General features: G+C 33.8%; 1 protein-coding gene across 3 annotated transcripts in view; it reads left to right on the plus strand.

The window, feature by feature from the left end:
- The window catches only part of KLHL1 (kelch like family member 1), a 199,294-nt gene that overhangs the window by 62,083 nt on the left and 112,157 nt on the right, over positions 1 to 25,054 (plus strand). For all 3 annotated transcript variants that reach the window (XM_027647106.1, XM_027647098.1, XM_027647116.1), the window contains exons 3-4: positions 4,964 to 5,100; positions 19,961 to 20,157. In XM_027647106.1, the coding sequence (XP_027502907.1) occupies positions 4,964 to 5,100; positions 19,961 to 20,157 (334 nt within the window). The remainder of the gene's footprint in view (positions 1 to 4,963; positions 5,101 to 19,960; positions 20,158 to 25,054) is intronic.

A 25,054-nucleotide genomic window follows, 5' to 3' on the forward strand; every position in this document is an offset into this window, starting at 1 on the left:
ATCTGAAACTGGCTCTGACATCGATGTTTAGGGGATTGATTCCCCTTTCAAATTGATTGTTAAAAGAAAATAGAATGAGGGAGAGGCTAAATGATACAGAATACGAAAATAAAACAAACGAATTCAGATATATGACAGACTGACAAAGAAGGCCATATAAGAAGTACTTGGGTCAGGAAGATGTGACAACCCACCATCAAAAAAGGGACTGAAAATCACACACAAGGATTTGACCAAACCAAGTTCTATGGAGGAATAGGTTGTGAAGATAAAATCATATTGATGCTATATTGTGTAATTTTGTAAAAAGGAGTTCTAAAATAAAAGGATGACAAATGGACTTTAAAAAATCTAGATACTTAGGCAGTCACTTATTGTAATAACTTCACAGATCATTCTCTATACTTCCATCAAACCTAACATTTGTGTTTCTGAGATTTCTGCTGATAGTTCAAAGGAGGTAAAACTGGACTTTTCCTTCTCCCGTGAGCTTTTTCCCCTTTTTCATCGTGGAGTTACAGTGAATAAAGGAAATCATAAAGCCCACATATTGAGTATCACAATTGATTGTGTCATCTTTCTACAATCAAATATGTATGCTATGTCTGAATTGTGTGGGTATTCTGGAGAAAAACACTGAGCTCTGTTTTGTATTTGCATCATAATGGATCCTCATCAGCTCTTATCTTCATCCCTGTGACATTTTGCTTGTCTTGCCCGTTCTCAAATGTTGAGAAGTTAACAGCATAGAGTTTCAAATACTGGCTGCAGTTGCAGGTATCTTCAAAATTGACACAAGACCACAAACACACTGGCAAATGTGTTGTCAAATGTGGCAAATGTGATATATGCATTACTTGCAGTTTCTGAAGAAAACTAAAGCTCTGGTAGACATTGTGCATTTGTTGGAAGTGTTGATATTGGATTTGTGTAACATTCCTAAAAACATTGAGACAACATGAGAATATAATGGAATGTAACCTTGTGTTTCAGTTTGTAGAATAGAAGAGATAGACGCATTTACTGTATTTACACTTTAGTTTCTGGAAACAGTGAAAGAATTAAAAGAAGATGAATTAAAGAAAGAAGAGAACGTAAACTCGAAAGACATGGTCCTCAGGGAAAAGAGGGAACATCACTTAATGTAGATTACTGGTGTCACTTGTAGCTATGTGTTGTATAAAAAAATAAAATGGAAGGAAGCTGTTTGAATAAAGAGAAAAAGTAAACTTTCTTGTTTCAGGCTTAATCAATTCTCTTCAAAATTCAATCTGCCTCTCTAGTTGACTTCCTTGGAGATATTATTATTATTATTATTATTATTATTATTATTATTATTATGTAGTTGTTCTTTAAAAATTCCCTTTATGAATAGGCTAGTTTATAAAAGTTATTGTGATGGTCTTGGGGAAGAAAGTTTATCACATAGTTCTCTTCTATTCTCTCATAAATGGGTAAGCACACAGAACACTGTCAATATCAACAGTTATGATGAAAAGTATGAGAAAATTCTCATTAATTTAACTGTTACGTACTCATTGCTTCTTTACCCAATAAGTGTGGATTTCTGATATGATAATGAGCTAATCTGATGTTCCTGGATTATGAGCAAGATGATTGCACTATGATAATGGTTCTGAGTTAATACTTATTCTAAGACTGTCTCCTGTTTGTTAACTGCATAGGAACACCTTCTATTTACAAAATTTTGGAAAAAAATAACAATATTGAGAATTTTACCACATGACATTTTAATTTTCACTTCCTTTTTGACAGATACAATTGTGAAGTATGCATATATATATCTATGGACTCACATATATGCATTCACAAATTATTATTTTTTTGAATATGCGCTTTTTAGCTCTGAATTCTAAAGAAAATCGAATTTTCAATGAACGGTGGAATACTTCACAGAAAACATGTTTTTGAAAAGTCAGTTGGATGCATGTTACAATTAATGCATATTACTTAATGGTGCTTTTGTGTACCATTCAGATGGCTACTGTCTACTCTCTTTTTTTCTTGAAATCATTTCAAGGGCATGCATGGATACATCTTAGTATAGGTTCTGCAAGCCTTAAAATTTATGAAATCATGGAGCCTTCTCTATACATACAGAAAATGTTTGTCTGCTGCAAGAAGAGCTGTAAAGCAGATATCAGTAAAGAGCTATCAGTAGAGCTTTATTAGTAGTAAAGACACACAGTGTCAGCTGGTGTCCCCTGCAGAGCAGCAAATCACATCTTAAAGCAATGAGTCATGGAATCAATGATCAGTTATATTGATTACTATGAAACAAACCAGAAATATATCTGGCTGAATTTAGTTGTAAAGGCAGAAAAGTCCCTTAATCTGGAGAAAAGCTTTCTGGGTCCACAAATTCATTTACCTGCTATGAGTTTCAAGGATGAAAGTTTATTATGTATTCTCCCTGCCAGATCAGCAGTTAAAAAAGGTGACATCCTGAGACAGCTGACCTTTCTTGATGAATAGGTCAACATGCCTTTAAACCAAGATTTAGGGATGTTCAGAGCCTTCTGATCTACAAAAAGCAGCAGATCATTACAAATTCATTGATCTCTTTGATTTCTCACTTTTCATCTTCTATCTCAACACTGGAACACAATTAAGTTTTACAAAAGGTGTCACCTTTCAGAATTAAGTGTAATTAGCAAGTTCCTCTCACTTCAGTTCAACTTTTGGAGCACTTCCCAAGGTAAAAGTTAGTGTCTTGAAATCAGTTAACTGTTTCGTTGTAGTTATATTGATGAAGAAGCTGGTTCATTATTTCTGTTAACTATTGATTAACATAAAGTACTTAAAAAAAAGAATCCTTGTACATCAAGCTGCTACATCACAGAGCCTTTCTACTGAGTTAAGCCATCTTCTTTAATAGGTGGTACAAACTTCTAAGTAAAATGGGTAATGCTGAGGACCTGACATCTGTATTATTTCTTTTTCATCTTTTTTTTTTCACTTTGGACTGGATCTTGTCTGGTCCTGTAGACTGAATTCTCCTTTGCAACTGAAATCCGTTAGATGACTTTTTTGACTTTCCTCACACAAATTATGGAAAACCACACATTTTTATAGGAGTTTGTGAAAGAGATGTAAGCCTTCTGTTATTTATTTTCTGTTCTCCCTCTGTTGTTTGGTTTGGGTTTTTTTATATTTGACAATAAGATTATATAATAAATAATTCATGAACATAAATGATGTAAATTGAAATACAAGTTACTACTGATTGAAAATATTTCCACTGATCATTAACCGGTGTATTAAAAGTTCATTCGTCCATTACTTTTGATGCAGCAAATGGTTTCGGCTTTGCTTCTAGCAAGTGACAAAGTTGAAGACTCTAGTTGAATTTAAATGATGGTTAGTAAATCTGAAGCAACAGCTTAAGCAAAATGGTCTCAAATGGAAATCTCAATCACATACCTAAATTATATCTTTGCTGAGATTTTATTTCATAGAACATCACAATGTTCCATTTTTTTCTTTTCTATTTTTTTATTTTATTAAAGTATCTGTTAACAGTAAATAAAGTCACTTATTTATAAGTGTTCAAAAATTATTTGAAGAAGAGATTTAAAGATAATAAATAAATAAATATTTAATTAAAATAAAATGGAAACAATGAATAAACAAACAGAAGTAAATGTTCCTCAGTGATGAAAAAATAGGAGCTTCTGGTGGCAGCACCAAAGTATGGGGTTTTAGCAATTACATAAATATAAATGTGAACTGTTTATGAATTAGGATGTTTACTTCTAAAATTCATGATTGCTAGAGTTGAGAACTACACAAAAATTGATAAAACTACTATACCTAATTAGTCATTTCCTATCATTAGAGCCAAAGTAAAGGCCATATATATGTCTTCAAGCTGCCATACTTGCAGTAAAATATAGTAGCTTAAAGCACTGTAAAATTATTAAGCCAATTCAAACTTTCCTACTTTACTGTGCTGTTGGAATGAGCTAAGAGAGCAAAAGGAATCTTACTGTGCTGGCTGATAAACATTAACTCATTTATCTTTACTATTTCTTTTTTTTTAATTTATAATTTATTTCCCTTGAACAAAATAGTTAACAATATACTAAAGGCTAAATATTTTTCTTGGTTTCTAAGTTCTCCAGATGTGATTCTTGTGTCTTTTATTGTGTTTATATATTATAGTTTCAAATTAATCCAGAAATTTGACTCTTTTATGGAAGCATGTGGTACACTATTTATAGCTGTACCACATTTCTGTCTCAAGATCATCTGGGAATATTCACTCCTAACAAGATCAGAATTTCACTGTAGATGGTATTTAGAAGAATTCCTAAGCTTAAAGCCCCAGTAATTACAATCATACCTGATACTTCCTGTGTTTTGATTTATCTAAATCAGATACTTAAAGAGCAAGCCATGCACATTTTGTAGGTATTTTGAAATTATTTTCCTTGGAAATGTTTCTTAACAAAAACATTACATTACACAATGATTCCATTTTTTTTCTTTCGTGAATAACCTGTTAAGCTACCAGTAGTTTTATTGAAGATTGATAGATTGTCTAAAGTCACATGCTGGTTTTGAAGTTTATAAAAATAAGCCTTTAAGAACAATGAAGAGTACCTCTGGAGTATGAAATGTGTTGGTTTTGATACTGAGAGGTTATCTTGTTAACATTTGAGATATCTGCACGATTGGAAGATTATCAGAAAGACTGAGCACTAATTTCTGTGTCGGTTTTATAGTCATATGCCAAGTACCACTTGGTTTATATCACAGGAGGCAAAACCAAATTAGAATGAAATGTCATGCTGTATTTCGCTGCCTATATGCACTAATAATATTGCTCCTGGTAATTTATAACTATTCTGAAAATATGTTTTTTAAAAAGTTTACATATATATGAAATTTCTAATACATATATCAATGCAAATTATACCAGTTTCTAACTTTTTTGCAGACTTGTCCTCAGTTCTGTCTCTGACTATTTTGCTGCCATGTTTACAAGTGATGTTTGTGAAGCCAAGCAAGAAGAGATCAAAATGGAAGGCATAGACCCCAATGCACTGTGGGATCTTGTTCAGTTTGCATATACAGGTATTGTACTGCATACATTATCTTAATCATCCAAAGTGCTTCTTTATCATTTCTAGGGCTGAATTCAGATTATCTCTTATCTCCAAGTTGTTAAATATGTCAGACTTGGCAAATGCAATAGGACAGTCAAGAAAATTATATATTTTTCTTGGTTTTCAAATACTTAAAAAGATTGCCTCATGTGCACATAATTCAGATTACATAAGATCACTGAAGGAACTGCTGTATTTTTTTAAGAATAGCCCTATATTGCTGTCTTAATAAAATTTAAATTTAAACAATTGGATAAATTTTTTAAAGGAACTGGGTATTGTCACTTTCATTTCCTGTTATAGGGTAGTACTCTGTTGTATAATATAAACTTATGAATAACAGACAACTCAGAGTTAATAACTCAAAGCTTTCTTCTGAATAGCTTTTACATTTTAGTGCATTATAGATTTGGGCAACTTGTTATGCACAATGTAACCGAAGTGCATTAATAAGAGCACTAATGTTACAAAATAAAGTAATTAGAAAAGAGGAAATGCCAATAAGAAGATTTGTCTTTCCTTGACTTGAATCATATAAATATAAAATAGATGTTTTCTATTTGTTTCCTAAAAGACATCCTTATATTGTTTAAATTAACAGTAATTTATAATGATGATTCTATTGTATATTTGATTTAGCTTCAATTTTAAATGGATACCCCAATCCCTGCAGTTTTAGTTTTCTATAAATACACATATAATAATTTAATCACAAGTTGCTGTTTGCTTTGATATATTTAATCAGGATGTATGCTGTGTTTTCCATGACATAATAGCTTTACCATCTTAAGGGGAAACAGAAACTGCAAATAAATACAATTTAAGTTAAAAATGCTCTTTTTGAGAATAACATTTGACAAATACATGTTCTAGGAATGTCCAACAACCATTTATGTAGTACTCTACATGTTCAAAGGTTAGTACCTATTCCCTTCAGTTATAGTTTTGCCATTCAGGAATGTACATCATCCCAAGGGTTTCAAGCTAGGGATCCATGAAATGAAGAACATGTAAGTAGTTCTTAGGAAGCATAAGAAGGATACGATCTGATTCCTTGGTACGAGGCTAAAATCTATGGCAGAAGAATACTGGGGCAAAATCAAGAATACTTTGGCACAGAATACAAAAAGACCTTACTGGTAATGTTAAATCATTCTGTAAGAGGAAGGTAAAAGAAAGAGGAGGCAAGAGGAAGATGAGGGGCAGTGTTGTTCCCCTGGGAACTGTGGAAATATTAGAGTACTGCATGATTCTTGCACCTCAGTTTTCACCGAAAGATCTAATGGAAACATACAGCACAGGTGTTATTGGCAACAAAAGACAGCATGTAGGTTTAGATTAAGAAAAGAAGGAGATAAAGTAGAGAGAAAGAATAAAAAATTAACCATTTTCAATATGACTGAAGCTATCTCAGAACTTTATGGTTATCTCTGAGAACTTTTGAGACTGGATGAGGCAATGAAAAAGTAGAAAAAGTGAACTGCTTTCTACAAAAGATAAAGATTTTCAGCCACTTTACACTCCTTGATTTGTCTATGCCTTGTGATGTACTCTATTTTTTGAGGTGAATAACTTTTGGTGTTAGGTAAATAAGGATCAACCTTCACAAATGGATGAAAAAAGAACTCCTCAGCTAGCATGCTTCCCGTTTTCTAATTTGCCTCATGTGAATTTGTGTCTGCAATATTCTTTCATTTATACAGTCACACAAAGTCCAAACTATGTGAGAAATGGCAACCTTATGTGCTATTGTAACATCACTTTGAAGAATTAGAAACTTAAGGTGATAACCAAGGTGTCTAATTTCTGTCACTTGTAGTGGTAATACACTATTATCCTTTTTTTTTCCTAACCTCTTTTAGAGACCAAATAAGACTCAAAAAATATATTCGTAAGTTTACACTTGCAAATTTCACAAATACTTGCTGACAATAGAAGCGTGATGAGATTGAGGAAATGTGAAACTATTTTACATGTTAAAAGAGTACATTTATTGGATACCATGGACCATTCTGGTTTTGATTACTCTGTCTTGCATTTCTGTTCCATTGGGTTCTTTGTCCTGACTTATTCTGATTTATCCTTATTTATTCTTAGCTTGTGTCCTTATCTCTTGAAATTCATGTTGGTTTATTTCTTTCCCTATTCCTTTTCTCTGCATCAGATGTCTTAGCAGGCACCTAAATTTCCTAGCTACAATTACGCTAGTAAATTAAACAGTGCTAGGGAACGTTTGAAGGCACTGGAATACAATTATCTATATTGATCCTGGCAGTTTTAGCCAAATCCATCTAGCAATCTCTCTAACAAATGTTGGCTACAGCTTGGATACACAGGCTTATCATTAATGCTCATCAGAGCCTTGAAAAGTGCTATGGAGAATTCAGTGATAACTCACATGATCAGGTAATTCCTAGAAAATGGTCCCAAACTTATTCAGTTTATTGAAACTAAATACAGTTTTTGCTTCTCAGTTAATCATTCTATTTTCCCTTGACCTTACCAGATCAAAGTCATATTTTTTCCCTTCCCTTTCATTTCCATCGTTTCTCATGATGTATCTCATGATTTATCTACCGTCACAGTCAAAACAGTCCTGACTTGGAAAAATTAATTTATTGCAAATCAAATCAAAGTGGGAAAATAAGAAATAAGAAAAAAAATCTTAAAATACCTTACCCCACCCCTCCCATCTTCCCAGGCTCAACTTCACTCCCCATTTTCTCTACCTCCTCCCCTTCAGTGGCACACTGGGAACAGGGAATGGGGCCTGCGATCAGTTCATCACACACTCAAGGAGAGGACTCCTCACACTCTTCTCCTGTGCCCAGCATAGGGTTCTTCCCACAAGAGAAAGTCCTCCATGAACTTCTGCAATGTGATTCCTTCCCATGGGCTACAGTTCTTCACAAGCTCTGACATGGGTTCCTCCCATGGAGTGCAGTCCTACAGGAGCAGGCTGATCCAGCATGGATCCCCCTGTGGGTTCGCAGGTCCTGCCCCGACACCTGCTCCAGTGCAGCCTCCCTGTCTTCACAGGTCCACAGGTCCTGCCAGGAGCCTACTTCTGCACAGGCTTCCCATGGGGTCACAGCCTCCTTTAGGAATCTACCTGCTCTAACATGGGGTCCTCCATGGACTACAGGTGGATATCTGCTCCCTCCTTGATATCTGCCTCCACGAGTTGCAAGGGCACAACCTGCCTCACTATGGTCTTCACCCTGGACTCCACTGTAATCTCTGCTCTGATGCTTGCTGCACCTCCTCCCCCTCCTACATGTTGTTGGTGTATGCAGGGCTGTTTCACATATTCTCATTCCTCTTTTCTCTTGCTGCAATTTTCTTCTGCACAATAACTGTGTTTTCCTTCTTATATATATTATCCCAGAGGTGCTACCACCATCACTGATGGGCTCAGCCTTGGCCAGCAGTGAGTCCAACACGAAGTTTGCATTGACTCTGTCAGACATGGGGGAGACTTCCAGGAGCTTCTCAGAGAAACCACCCCTGTTGCTCCCTCACCACTACCTAAAACCTCACCACACAAACCTAATAAACCCTACAAAGTAAAGACTACATTTATTTTCAAGATGTCCTATTTTTTATGATAATGTGGTGCATGTTTATTATTAAGAGCAATCTCTTGTATCGATATTGAGCCTTTACAAAGCCTTAACAAGTAAAGAAATAACTAAATAATATCTCAATGGGAGACCAAGTAGGTAGGTAGCAACTTCGGCAAATGTAATTTAGAAAAACAAAACCAAACAAAACCTATCACAAAAAAGGGTGTATATTGCCTCTTTGCCAATTATGTGAAGTCAGGATATTACTTACTTTGCAAATGAAAACAAACATTTTAAACTCTAATCAACTTCAGGAAGAGCTTGCCATCTTTTAGAAATCATCATATTAAATAAAGCCAGTCATTTTTTGAGGCTATTTATAGGAGTAAAGTTGGATGAATGGTTAAATAAGATACAATGGGGGCTTTTTTTTCTGTTTTTTTTTTTTTTTGTTTTTTTTTTTTTTGCTTACTTGACTTCTTTTCCCACTCTTTTACTTCTTTTAAAATAGGTAGTATTTTTTGCACCTTTTTCCTTCTTTTTTTCTGCTTAAAGAAAATACTACTCTGTTAAATAAAGGAGGCACAGTACTTACTTACATTATGGAAGACTTTATACAATGGTAAATTGTCTTTCTTTTATCTCTTAAATATGTAGATGGCAGAGTCATGACACATTGATGCTGGACTGTGTTCAGTCATGTGTAAGCAAAGAGACTTCTAAATAATTGGCAAGATAGAGTTACATGGTGATCAGCAGAGCATCAAGTCCTGTATAGCCTTCATAAGAGCTGCTCCTGAGTGAAGGCAGCTGCCCATCTAAGAGTAGTAATAGGAAGATAGAAAATTAGACTGCCAAAAGCACTGATTTAAAGATAATAAAAGGTGTTGAAGTTTCTGTGAAGATTCAGCATGACTAATTATATAAAGTTAATGTGATAGATGTACCTATAAAACACAATTTGATTAAAGATTAAAATGTCTTTAAATATGTACTGGAAACTATGTTAGATCAACTTTGAGGTTCTTTTGGTGGTTTTATTTTTATAGACAACTTTTTTAAAAAATAATAAGATAGTGACTGCATATTATTTTGTCTGAAATAAGCACAAAGTTGTCTAACGACATAAGCTAAATTATAGTGTAATTACAACTTGTATAATTCAAATTATATATATGATGTAAATTTATTAGTAAAACACTCTATCAAAGTTATGTAGTTCTTGTAGTTTACATAGGTCCACAACGATAAATTGAAATTGGTTTCCCACTGTTTTTTTGTGAAGGAAATATTTGACCAGTAAAAAAATATGCAACTTCATTAATCTACCCACACTTTACTACATTTTCTTGGTTTATTCAAATAGACAAAGTATGTTTTGTCTGTGATATAACAGAATTATGACTTAATGGGAAAGAAAACTTCCTCATTTGCATGCCTGCTGCTTGTGAGCCAGCTGAGGTAATCTGAAGCTGACGCTTACATACAATGACTCTGCAGAAAGAGCGTTTCATTTCTCAAGCAACAAGATGATTGATAGCAAAAATTCTAGGATTGAGTATACTGGCTTACTGTCATGGGACACACGGATAGGTGTTCTTTGATCTTTTAGAGTTCAGTATAAGCAGTAATACAGAAGAGTGTTTCTTTACCTGATTTTCTTAAGTAATACTTCTTTCTTGGTCTTAAAACTTGGGGTTTCATCATGTGCAATTTTGCTCAAATAGTTCAGATATTAGTGGAACTAGGGATTGATATTCTGGTGTTTTGCTGCTACTGGTAACTCTGGGAGCCTTCCTTTGAAGTTACAACAGAGCTGTGAGGTTACTATAGATCTCCTCATACTGTATCAGGTTATCTAATTAGCATGCGTTCCCAACTGTGATCAGAAAGGTAGGCTGGTGCTTTCATACTATTACTGAAAGTGAAAAAGCAAAAACTATTTAAATAATAGAGAACTAAAAATCCTTGATTTATTGATCCATATCTGAAAAAAGAAAAAAAAAAGAGAATAGATCATACATGGAAAGGGTTCAAGCCCTACTGAATAGCTTTTAATTAGATTTTATTTGGAGGATTCTTTAATTAAAGTACTGTCAAGTGTTTTTGTCAGTGTTATAGCTAATAACACACACAGGGCAGACAGCAGGGGTGTGGCAAGAAAATGCCTGTAAGCACAAAGACCTTAAGTTCCTGCAGAACAGAAACTGTATTATTTAAACATCGCAGGGAGGTTTGTTTCTTGGGTTTACTTTGGGGATTTTTTTTTTTAATTCCTGAACTCAGTTGTCTGTATGAATAAACAGTGAGAAAAAGTCTTAGCATACTTTTGGCTTGTGCCAGTTAATAGTGTCATAGAGTCCAGAGGTTATCACAGCCACAGGATTGTTCTACAATGTGCTGTTTGAATGGAACTACTGTGGTTTGAGGGATGACAGCGTTTAGTGTATAACTAAGACCATTTCATTCCCATTAGTCTCAGTGATAAAGAGAAGTCCCAGAAAAGCTTAACTTGGTAGGTATAACATAAGGCTTATGATAAGACAAACAATCCCTGGCTTTTAGGTGCTGGTAACCTGTTTGCAGTGCTTCAGGCTACTCCCTCCTAGTAGATACTGATCACGTTGAGAATTGGAGTGACCCCTGATACTGTGTATGCTGTGGAAGTCCCTGCCTACCTCTATGACATGTTGAGTTTGTTCAACAGTTATTTCTTCTGTACCATCATGTTAGAGATGCCTGTAAACATGGACCATGTCTAAAGAGCACTTTTTGCAGGAGACTATTACCTGTTGCTGTCCCACTGCATTTGCTCTACCATGTACTTTATGGTTGACTTTGCACTTTCAGAGAATAAGCCCTTAAATTTCCATTCATTTCAGATGGGCGATCATTCGTTCCAGGAACTCTGGGATGAGTGATAAAAGAACAAATTAAGGTAATTGGATTGATCTGGAAGACTTTAGCCATTGTGTAATGGAGAGCACAGAAGAATGGTCATGAATCATATTAGATGCTGGTAGACCTTGAATAAACTTAATTTCTGGATATGGAGGATCCGTTGTAAAGTTCTCGTCTAGAAGCAGATACTTGTTATAAACTCCTTTTCAGAGGTCAATAAAGAGGGAGTTGCAAAGAGAGCTATCCAAAGAAGGCTTTTTTATCAGGGTTGCTCCAATTTGGGAAGTAGGAAGTGGAAGTAATCTCATGATCTTTAGAGCCATTGTTCTGATATGTGTCATGGATGTTCTGCATTGACTACCCTTCCAAGTTCATATGTACCTTTGCTCCAGTTGCATTTCTTACTAGTGCTAGAGCAATTTACAAGATTGACATTTTCAAATAGTTTCCTCATAAAATTCTTATTTATGCATCGGCAAAGCCTTATTGCAACACCAAGGATTATTACTGAATTGAACTCTCATCTATACTGTCTATGTGTACAGTGCCAGAATCTTTCAAAGTTTCTCAACGTAACTGTAGGACTAGATTGTCATCTTCTTTCATCTATGGATGCCAGCCTGCTTGGAATTAAATACCTTGCTTCACTGAATATCTTTCTGATACTAAAACAAACTGTGGACTTTCATGTAATTCAGTTCTGTAGGAAAAAACTTCAGAACTGCAGAAACTGACTGACTGCTTCTTTTTTTTTTTTTTTTTTTTTTTTTTTTTGAGCAGTCCCTACTCTGAGGATCTTGTTTCCACCTGGAGCAGTTGTTTTCCATTCCTGTCACTGAAACACCAAGTCCTTGCTCATTTCTGAAGTTATGCACTAAAACAAATTGTTATTGTTCCTCTTTTTTCCCAGGATACTTCATTAAGGGATAGAACTGGCAATTATGTATTAGGAAGCAGTTGTTCTCTCATTCTTTTGGCAATGTATATGAGAATTGCTTGGAAAAGAGCTCTGAACTGGATATCCATAAATTTTAAGTATTCAGAATGATCTTGAATATTATGGGGAGATAGCTAGTAACTGTGTGTCCTCGTACTGTGGTGCAATCTGCTGCTCCTGAGAAGTTGGTAAGAGTAAATTCAGGGAAGCCGTGAATATGGAGGGGGAGGACAGTTAACTGAGTGCACTGCAGGGTGCATTTTAAAGCTGTCCCTTGCTAGGTTCAAAGTTCTCAATCTCTAAAGAGAGATTAAACCGAGTACTGAACGTTAAATACAGACCCTGAGCGTTCCTTTGAGTGGAGTGCCATCCTTCTGTGTTGTCATCTGGCACATGCTAGGCTGTTGCCTAAATAGCATCACTGAAGTGATCAGACAGGCTGCTGTAGCATGGTATGCCTCTTAAACATGCTTCTCTCTGGAGATCCTGCAGTGGAGATGTGTACCTGTATCCACTCTGTTGAGCTCAGCTGCCTAGCTGTGTGTCCACAGTTCCAAAAGAAAGCAAAAGAAATCTTGAAAATTGCACTTGAAAAACACCTTTCAGGTGTTTTTCTGCTCCTGTCTCTGCATTGTAAAACACCTTCACTCCCTTTCTATTCCATGCCCATCTGACAGCATCTGTGCTGAAATGTACCCACAGAACAGGACATGACTGTAGTACTCACTTCTTCCGGAAGTGCAATCCAACCCAAAGCAACACATTAGGCTGTAAGGTGGAGTCATAAGCAAAAATCTTTTCTTGGCAATTGGTGCCTTCATTTCTGTAACATTTTGTTCTCTAAGTGTGGATTCAAACTTATCTTTGCTACCATAGCACAAGCTGCCAAATCATCACCTAAGAAGTTAAGAAGCTTATTCTGGCAGAGGTGAAGTGTTCCTGCTTCTGAGCTGGCTTCAGATCTGCAGAATAAAATACTGCTCCTTCAAACCTGAAAGCTGAGCTCCTTTGTCCTTGAGACATTTTTCCTTTTTTTAAATTTTTTTTTCCTACCAGAGGTCAAGACTTGATTGATTGTGTTCAGTGTAATAGAAAGACTGTACCTCTTCAAGATATACCCAGTATTTGGTACAATTCTTTTTGAATGAAACTTGCCCCACTTCTCAAGATGAAGTTTGCTTATGTTTACAAAAGTAAATTCCTGAAATGGTTTTCAATGTGTGCTGCATGATGAGCTGGACCTATATTCTGGAAGCAAACAGAAGTATTGAAGTCCATTGACTAAAAATACTTAAGGGAAGCTAAGGCCTTATGTATGAAATGAGCTTTTGGGAATACTTCTTGTCATCTCTCAGCCTATTTTGTGTATGAGTACAAGATTTGTGCTGTTTGAAATTTAGTTAGTAAATGCTGTTTAGATTTGTGTATTTTTTGAGGTAACTCTTATATTGTTTTTTTCCTTCGTTTGTTTTAACCTGTGAATTTGTATTCCTCTATTTACGTATAAAATTAAGGTTAAAATTTCCAAATACAATGACTGTGTAGTAGTTGAATTATTGTATTACTAATATAAAAACCATCTATGCAACTACAAACTAGCAATATTTAGCACATAATGCCAGCAATGTTATTCATATTTTAACGAGTTTTCTATAACCAATGGAAAAACATATCTTCAGTCTCATGGTGCTAACATATCTTTCTTCACAGTTGTCAAAAAGGTTTTATGAATATTAGACTCACAGCTAAATGATTTATTGTTTTTAGTTGTGTATATTTTACAGGTCACTAAGTTAAACTATAGAAAGTGAGATAAGGCACATGAATGGCAGTTCCTTCATGAGGAAAAAAATAACATCTTAATTTCTCTTTCTAAAAAGCTGATGTATATAAGTCAGTGGACAAATTTTCTTTGAAAACATGACATTTTAGTTATAAAACAGAGATGTTGTGGTTTGTTGGTTTTTGGTGGGTTTTTTTTTCACAAACCAGGAGATGAAAAGGATAATTTTGGGTAATTTACTTTTCTAATCTTTAGCCAGACATTTGCAAGAAGTTTCTTACTCAGGGTGGATTTTTATTTCTTAATACCATTTTCTTATTGCTCTGCAATCTTGTAAATTTCCATGTCATTTAAATACAGTGGACTTTTGGCAGTACTGACGAATGATCATGTGATTAGTCCACTTTAGTCCACTTACTTAAAGATATAACATGATTAAGGTGTAAATAATTATACAGTATTTTAAAAGAGTGATTCTACTCAATTTATAATAATTCCCATATTACTGTGATGGAGGCTTTTTAATTTTTGTCAACCTACATATATTTATGGCTCTGGAATAACTGATGAAATTATTTTATACATAATAATGCTTAAATATAAATTTAAAATTCATTTTACATTACAAATTTCATAATTTTGAATTTCATGCTTGGTAGTGAGGAGACTACCAAATAGCAACATAGCTGGCAATGTAATCGACCATTTAATCATAGTTGAAATTATATATCTGAATCAAGTGAATGCTTTTCTGAGCATGTAGTGACAGGACAGACACTTCAAACTGAAGCAGAGCAGGTTTAGATCAGATAATAGGAAGAAATTCTTTACTATGAAGTTGGTGAGGCACTGGAACAGGTTGCCCCATCCCTGGCAGTGTTCAAGTCCGGGCTGGATGGGGCTCTGAATAAGGATGGGGCTCTGAATAACTTGGTCTAATGAAAGGTGTCCCTGCCCATGGCAAGGGGGCTGGAACTAGATGATCTACAAGGTCACTTTCAACCCATACCATTCTATGATTCTAAATAAACACAACCTGTCTTCCTCACTTGCAACTGATGAATATGGTCTGCAGCAAATAATTAATGGAAAATTAAAAAAAGGTTGATCAGGAGAAACCTCTGCAAAGCGAATATATTATGTCCTGTTTTCTTTTCTGAAAACAACTTCACCTTTATGATAAGTATGGAAAATGATACAGTGTAGAGTTTATCTTTCAAGGCATAGGTCAAAATCAAAACCTTAACATTGCCTTTAGAAATCACCTGGAGACTAAAAGATGATCTGCTAAGGGAAAATACTTTTTGTAGCATTCTTCATTGACTGATATTCATGAATAGACATAAGAGGTGATTTTACACACTATGTCATTACCAGGAGTTGACAGTAACAGAGAGAACTGATCAAACCAAAGAGCATTTCATCACCTGAAACCTGATGATTTTGATGATTCAACTATTGTGTTTGGGAGCAGATGCACTGAATTCATATCAACAAATATAAATATCAGCAGTGTCTCAGTAAGTCAAATGAAGGTGCTCTTTTTGTAGCTGAAAACAAGAAATAGCCATCAGAGAGTGATTCATCTCATTCTGAAGTACATGACTAAAATAGGACAGGTGAAACACCTCATATTTCTCTCCATGGACTGTAAACGGAGTGATTAGCTCAGGTGGCTACCTGACAAGTATCTAAGACTTGGAAAGATTAATGATAAGCAATGGCAGAAAGGCCTATTACAGCAATATGAAGTATATTACCATTTTTTATAAACTTTTTCAAGTGTTCACTGGCATTTGATGCTTCTTCAAAAAAGTGATTTCTTGTAGTCATAATTGTAAGCAATTTATCTACTATGCAAAATCTGAATAAATATTATCTTGATACCATTTACTGCCTTTATTTTTAAAAAAATAACACCTAATAGAGAAGCTGCATTCCTACAACTGGTTAGTCTATGGAAATAATTCCATTCAGCAGCACTTCAGAACTGCAACACAATTGGTCAAGACACATGAAATAGGAAGGTAAAATTTTAAATATCGGATTACAAAGAATTAGTTCTAGCCTTTGTTTCTAATTCCTTGACACTTCCGATGACTTCACTGTTACACCCTTACTCACAGGTATCCTAATGTTGAATAGTGTTGCTATGAATGGATGTGTGTAATTACAAAAGAGAAAAAAAATTACTGTGCACATGAGGTAAAATGATATTATGATGTGTTAAAAATCTGGATGAAAATTTGTTGCTTATGCACAGAGCAAATGAGCAATACCTACTGAGTGGTCCCACCACAGGTCCCATCTATTGGTCAATAGCTGTGGAACACTGCCCTTATTAACATCATCCAAGGGTGGTCAGATGTGCAGTGATTCCTTAGAAATAAAAAGAGTTCTAAAGTGTAGTCAATTGTGTAGAAGATAGAATAAAAGCAAAATAAAAATTTAAAAAAATACCAAAACTGTCCCTGAACTTGGGAAAAGTTTTAACAAAAGAATAAGAATATCAGGGAATTTTTTTATATTATCTCTGCTTCACATTTGGTAATGAGGTAATAAAATTTATGCATTCATTATGAGAATGCATGTTAAAGACAGGCATTTTAATTTCTGCATAAGGAGCGCACATAAAATTTGTCACAAATAGAACTATAATTTACAATAACAATTCGAATACATAAAAGTTCTTTTGATTGTTTTTTCCTCATATTTTTTTCATCTTAATTAATTTAATACAAAAGAAGATTTAAGGCTCTGGTTAATTTGTTTTTCTCAGACTGACGCACTCATGTAAGCTACTTATTGCATAAAAATATGAGGGGGAGGTGAATTGAAGAAGCAATAATATTAATGCCCCCTTGAATATCCTATTAAGCATTTTTAAATAGATACTTGGATCTTCTAATTGCCAGTATGAAACTGTCTGAAGATTGTATATTCAGAGCTTCCTAACAGCTTTCTTTTTTCAAACTCTGACCATGCTAAACACTTGATATCCCAGAACAATTTGCATAAAAATGTCATAGCATTCTTCTGAAAAAGTGAATACAGCCCTTGTGAACAAATTTATGAAGGTATCTTGATGTTTAAAAAAGAAGATAAAAGACTTGGAAAATATTTAGATGGATTAAAAACTTATCTATGATTGAAACCTAAAGAATGAAGAATAATAAACCCTTTAACTCATATTGAGTGTACTTTTCTTGCTCTTATCATAGTAAATAGTAAGCAGTAAATTAGTATTTCTGAATTTATTTAAAAATAAATCAAGCTATAATACCTAGATACCCCAGAAACCATTGTATATTTACATCCTCTATTAATGTGTAAGGCAGAAATGTGTTCACACTCTTTCATAAAAATGTGAAGGATCTTCTTCAAAATAGCCATGTTGGTTGCATATGTAATTTATACAACAGATAATGATTTTTATTGATTTAAACTTAGTTTAATTCTACTATTTCCCAACTAGAAGCCTACAGGACTAGTCTACCTTAAAGTTAACAGAAAGTATCTTCAATTTGAAAACAAATAGACTGATTCCTTTGGGCTCTTCTCCTAAGGGTAGCTACATTCAGTGATAAAAAGCCGAACTATGGTAGCTATACCAGTACCTTTCCTCAAAATGATGGTCATTCTTTCAATACTTACATCACTTTACAAGTGAGATCTGGATCGGTTTTGTAGGACCAGAGACTTTATTGAGCTCATTGTTGAAAAATAAATAACACATAAGTAAAGGATATTGAGGACTCCTTTATTTTTAAAATTTTTTTCCATTTCTCAGTCCATCTACTTTTCACAGGTGTTTTGCAAATTTTTAATTTTCTTACTTTTGGTAGCGGGGTGATAACCTGAAAACAATATCTGATATATTCCACTTGACGCAGTGAAACCATCTTCGAGATAGTAGATTGTATGTTGAGCTAGTCATTACCTGCAAGCATGTAGCAAATGTGGGAGTGTCATTGCTAAATTTATTGGAGGTCACCCAAGAATCTACTGCTGAGTGTGCTTTCTGACCACATTGCATAAAGGTGTGGTGGACAGAAATTCTGAGAAACTGCCAGATAACATAAAGAGAAGCTCATGTGACATTAATAGAAGCATAAAAATAAGCAGAGGAAAACCACTGAAGTCAGGCTGTGCACTTGATCCAATGCAAAGGATTGCAAAAGGATGTATTATAACTACATCCAGTAAAATATAACTTCAGTTTCCATCATGTATTAAAAGCTCTAGATAAAGTGAAAGTAGAAAAGATCAGATGTGTAGTGTTAATGTTACTGTATTTTGAGTTTGGTATTGCAATATAAAGCAGCTTTTCAATGGCATACTGTTTAGAACTCCTTAGTGCCATGAGATAGAACTGTTAAGATTTGTAGGTGTTTTTTTTTTTTTTTTATGTGACAACAGATACAAAGTTTGTGTGGAGAAAAAAAGTTTATCTGAGTGTTGAACTATATCACTTTGAAGAGAAAGATCTATATACACTTAATCCTCTTATAGTTTGAGATGATTTGCCCAGTACAGCAAAATAAAATCAGAAGTGTTGTTTACAATTTATATTATAATTGCAGTTTTTTATTTTCCAGTACTTTTTTTTTCCAGTTCCATGAGTCATCCTTGTAATCTTTAATTTATGATTATTTAAGTTGTTAATGCAAGAGATTTATAAGATACTAATGAAAAAAAAAAAATTTTGGTTGGGAGGGAGCATTATAAGAAAAATTACATATTTCTCAATAAAAAAATAATTTTTAAAAGTTTATTTTATTCTATTTTACCTTTTATTTGTTAAAAAGTGCATCAATCTGCAAGGTAAAGATACTGACTGGTGAAATTACAGAATTAAGTACAATATAAGTATGATTTTATGGAAGATAAGTATTAGGCATGCATATATGTACTTTTCACTAATATAAATTATTTTAGAAGAATGATATGCTATGAGAAGCCTACCATATGTTTCTCAGATAAAATTAACCCCAAAGTCACATTACAAATAAGCAACATCAAGTTGGAAGATTGTAAGCCTTATTTGAAGATATGTGGTCACAGCACCAAGCCTGACAGAGTTCAAGAAGCATTTGAATGATACTCTTGGGCACATGGTTTGAGTCCTGGGGATGGTCCTGTGCAGGGCTAAGGGTTGGACTCGATAAACCTTGTGGATCCCTTCAAAATCAGCAGATTCTGTGATTTATGGGTTTATTCATACTATACTAGGAAGTTATTTCATTCTTTTCAGGGAAGTAAATTATTTTGAAGTTTACTCTGTGCCACTGAACATAATACAAGTTTTATCACCAACTTCAGTGAAGAAACACAACAAAAAACCCATCCACAACCTGGTTGATATTCCTAAGTCTTCTGTTCCATTCCACACTGTACAGTCTCTCTTTGTATGCCTATTATATAGTTGAATTAATAGAAGTTTAAAAAGAAATGTTTTTAATACTGTAATGTTCAGGTCCCTGAGATGTTCAGTCAGGGAGACTAATCCTTCTTTTCTTCACTTTTTCTGTAGATTTATTTATATTGAACTATGATTATTTTTAAAAATATCTTTTGATACTGCATGTTTTGTAAATACCAAGTAAATAAGTTTGCATGTGTTACCAACCCTTTTTTTTAGGCTGCCTGGAACTGAAAGAAGATACTATTGAAAATCTTCTAGCAGCTGCCTGCCTCCTCCAGCTTCCTCAAGTAGTAGAAGTTTGCTGCCATTTTCTAATGAAACTTTTGCACCCATCCAACTGTTTGGGAATACGAGCATTTGCTGATGCACAAGGATGCACAGAGCTTATGAAGGTGGCTCACAACTACACCATGGTAAGACAGTTTTGGAATATCTAAATTATAATCTTGTGAATCCTATATATCCTCTGTAAGTAAAAATACCTTTTTTGGTTTTGGCTTGAAATTATTCTGTACTTCCATGGAACTTTATTCATAAGTGGTCCTTTTGAAACCATAGAAATGGTGATTCCTATGAAGTTCTCATAACTTCACTTCCTAGTGAAGAATTAACCTTCTATGATGGATGAATACTTTTTAATCCCTTTCTTTCAGTTTAGCTTTAGGAAAGCTTTGTAATTGTCATTGTAACGCATAGGAACAATATCAAGAGAAGTTTTGTTGGGTCGTGGTTTTTTTTTTAATCAAGGATTATCCCTCCATTTAGTCATCTGTGAAGTAGATTAAGACAAAGAGTTCTAGAAATAAGGAATTTTATCTGATAATAGTTAAAATTTTTCAAGTTTTATCTGACAGTGCAGGTATGGTATTAATACTAAAAATTAATCAGAATCAATGAAGCAAAATATGCTACTTATTCAGAAATTAAATCATATTGGTAGCCATTTGATTCTTCATACTTTGACAAAATTAAAAACATCTGGCTCATGAAATTCAACTTGCAGAAATAGTCGATTACTTATCATTTCTGAGAAATAATGGTCCCTTAAGGTCTATACTGAAGTTATTATTGAAGTAATAGAGCACTTTCATTGAAGCTACTTCTCTTGTTCAGCAGTTATGTCCTTATTTTTTTTATTCTTTACAATAGCTAATAACATGTTGTATTTCACAGATTTAACTGTGTTCTTCTTACCACTACAGTTCAGGTAGTTATACCCGTCTTGCACTTCTTGAGCTTAGTTCTGTGGTTTCTCTGTATTTATTCATTTAAATTGTAGTTTTCCAGATCCAAGCTAGTCAGTTTAACCTTCATCTGTCAGTGGAGAGAAATAAGCTGTCAGAACATCATTCATCTGATCTACTTTGGAATGAGATTGCATTAGAATTGAACAGATACGTTTTGAAAGAATTCAATCTTTTTATCATTTTTTTATATTTATAGATTACTTTCATATTTTCAGATTTATTTTGGGTTTTTGTGAGTGAAAAGCAGTATAATGAAAAACATAAAAAATAGACAAAAACATTGATTTTTAAAAAATCTTGTTATTCTTTAAAACAACTTACTGAAATGTTTTTTTGGGTGAATGAAATTACTCATTATAATACATTTGAAGACTTGTGACTAATACATATCTGATGTATCACAAGGTCCACAAAGATCTGTGCCCATTTCTGAGATATTAGGCATATAATCTATTATTCTTTTTAATGCTCAGATCTAAAATCTGAATTATGTGTAATGAGAAAATCATCTACAAAAGATGGCAGATCCAAAATGAAGTCAGTTGTAATTAATAAGCAAACTGTGATTTAACTGCAATGGCATTTGCAAGCATGCACAGTAGTCATACGTTCTCTTTGCATGAAAAACAAATCCATCTAATCAGCAGTGAAATGACAATTTTTTCTGACCCAATGAAAACATAACTAACAGATAAGCTTCGTAGTGCATGACATTTTCATAAGGCATCGTGTTACTTCATTTAGGTGTGAGTCAGCTCACGTCTATTTGACTTACTGTTTTGTGTTAGAGGGTGCAGAAGACCAGTTGGGAGTGGGGAAAGAGTGCCTTACTACCTGTCTTGAGTACAGCACTCTCAATCGGGGGAATCTACATATGAGAAAAGTGGTTTCCTGCATAGCCAGGAAGAACTTCAACAGTGCAGGGAAGATACCTTGGGGAGGGTGATAGAGGAACAACAGAATCTTTGGATGTGAAGAAAGGATAGGGAAGTGACGAGCACAGGCAAAGAACAGATGCATAGTCTCTGAGGTGATAGAAACCATTATTTTTTCCTTCGGGCTCCAGGAAATTAGTGTAGACTGTGATGAGAGCAAACATTAAGTAGGGAAAGAGGGAGTTTGTTAACAAACTCCTCCTGTCTTATGCAAAGGATTTGAGGGGAAACCCTCTTTTAAAACAGGATGGAAAAATCACATTTCTTTTTTAAAAAGTTCTTGTTCTTTCAAAAGAAGTTTAAGGCCCCTTTTTTAAAACTTTTAAGGGTGCTTTCTTTAAGAGTTGCAAGTGATGTATCTCAAATTCTTGTTCTGTGAATCCTCTTCCAAGGTGTCATGACAAAAGCCTACTGTGAATAGGAAGTAATAGTACTTCCTTAACTGGCATACTGTGAATTGTTTGCTTGTAAAAATTTACCATTCTTTGAAAGCTGTAAAAAATAAATAGCTTAAGAAGTTTCTGCTATGCAAGCAGAGTAACATATTCATGAATGCAGCTTTCAAAGTTTCAGGGTTTCCGTTTTCAAAAGAGAAACTTATTTTTGTCTTTGAAAATGTGAAACATGAAATGCATGAATTGAATTTTCCTTGGCTTACTGTCTTAAATATTTACTTAAAGTATGTATCATATTAATTGTGGAATTGCCAGGAAATTAACATTTTTGATGTTAAAAGCACTTATTGGGAGAAAACTTGGATGAAGGGAGAGCTCTGACAGCATTTGAGAGGACTCTATCAGCTTTTTAACAGTAAAATAATACTATGATTATGAATGCAGTTTTCCAAATCATTAGAAAGATTGAGTTACTTTCAGGATATTTAGCACTGTATTACCAAAATATTTTAATAATATATCGGTTCATTTAATAGGGATTTATAACTTACTGACTTAATTGTCAGTTCTAGAATGCTAATCTTCATAACTTTTTTTAATAGAGTACAAACAACAAAGCTAAATGGAGTAGATATAAGGGTCCCCAAAGTAAAGAAAAATGAGGGTAATGTCTGAAATTGTCTGCTTTTCGTCTTGCTCTTTACATCTACTAATATGTGTACATTAAGTTTTGACCCCATTGTATGTCTCTTCAACATTGTAGCCAAGAACTGTCAAAACCAAAAATAATACTCTTTATTCCACTAACCATAATTTATTTCTATACAAATAGACCTGACCAGAAATAAAAGTGCTGTACCATAATGTTTTTTGAGATAAAAATACTCAAAGAAATAAAAGTTCTACACTGGTGGGAAATGGAGAGCAAGACAAAGTTTTTCAAATAATCTTGCAAAAATAGATTTATAGGTGTAGCTTATGCAATCAAATGTGTAATAATATTAATATATGACTCAAATCTCATCTTTGAATAATTTTACTTCATAATTAATTACATAGCTGAAAATAAATTCATTGATTCATTAAAAAAAGGAGCAATAAAACTATAGCTCTGTTATTGCATTGTACCTGGCAAATGTCTTACAGCTTTTCTCCACCAGTTCCTTTTAAGTAGAAAGTCATTCACAGTTGTCTTCACAATAGCATTTTAATGAAAATCAATATATTTTCATGGAAATAGTTTGCTTCATTGAATCTCCATAAATGTTTTAATTTTCATTTTTCAAAAGAAATTTCCTTGCCTAGTGTCCAACTTGATATAAGTTCTAAATTACACTGTTGTTCATTAAACAGAAAAAAGAAATTATATACATATATATATATATATATAGTCAACTTGCTTTGTGCTTTCGCATAACTTGTTACAAGGGCAAGACATTTGAGCTTGGAAATTTCTTTATATTGAAGAAGAAATAGCTTCTAAGGAGCAGATAACTGAAATTAAGAATCCTGTTGACTTCAGGAGATATATTGTTTCCAACACTAGTTTTCTGTCATATTGAATAGCTTCAATTTCCTTCAACCATGAAATCTGTGGAAGCAATGAATACAAATTGTTGTTGTCATAGTTGTCAGAGGTATGTCAAGAACTGATTCAAATGTGACAATTTTTTTTCAAAATGTAGTCATTGCTCATCATGAAGAAAGTATCTAATGGAAGTAAAAATTGTTCGCTGTACAGTTATATATCCCGTCCCATGAGCAGACTTGTAATATTCCCTGGTATTTACTGGGATATTTAGATTCAGTATCAAATATCAAATTATTATTTTGAAATTCAAAATCTAAGAGAGGAATATAAGAATAACAGTGAAAGAAAATCAGATAACATTTGAAAAATCTTTAGAAAATACACTTGCCATATAGCAAATTATGAGGTTGGTGGAAGAAAAGAGGAAGGTAGACTTCATAAAAAGTTAGTGAACAATTAAAGTTGGAGATTGCTATGTTTGCATTCCCTGTGCTTTTTAGAAATGGAACTTACATAACAATGTTTCAAATGAAAACACGAGGAGGAAGAAGTTAATAATAAGACCAAAAATGTAAATTTTCATTGGTTTCTTTTTTAGGCACATCAGATTTAATGTGGTTTGTTTTATTCCTGAGGTATGAAATTGTCCTACCAGTGTTTTATTGTGTGATTTTTAATTTTATTTTTTTTTTATTTTTAATGAATCTGCTAATTTAAATGGCAACAAATATCCATGTCTCTTGATTCAAGATTTCTATACTTCTTAATTACAATCTGGGTTATTACCAGCTTGTCAGTTTCTGAAAACTTTCAATCTACATCTCCATATGTCTGATAAGTTTAATTTTCTAATTTACTGCCAGTTACATGATAATAGAGTGAATTGCATGTGTGATGTCTTTTTTTTTTTTTAAAAAAAGGCAGCAAAATAGAACATATCAATTAGTTAAAGCAAATGATTTTTTTCTGGCAAGCATTTTTAGTGACAGATCTTTATTCTTCTAGTTAAAAGGGGTTTCATATATAGATAGTGCTTAGAAATTGAGAGTGTTACATTCCAAGATATGGTACCAGTTTCTTCATCTCATTATTATGCCATTTGATTGAAGCCTGACTGCTTCCAACAGAAACTTGAGATACTTCATAGATAGAACTATTAAATCTGTCAGTACTTCACCTCTCAGGAAACTTCACTTAAACCT

The sequence above is a fragment of the Corapipo altera genome, unplaced genomic scaffold (assembly GCF_003945725.1).
Source record: "Corapipo altera isolate COAL_440 unplaced genomic scaffold, ASM394572v1 0, whole genome shotgun sequence".
Taxonomy (NCBI): Eukaryota; Metazoa; Chordata; class Aves; order Passeriformes; family Pipridae; genus Corapipo; species Corapipo altera.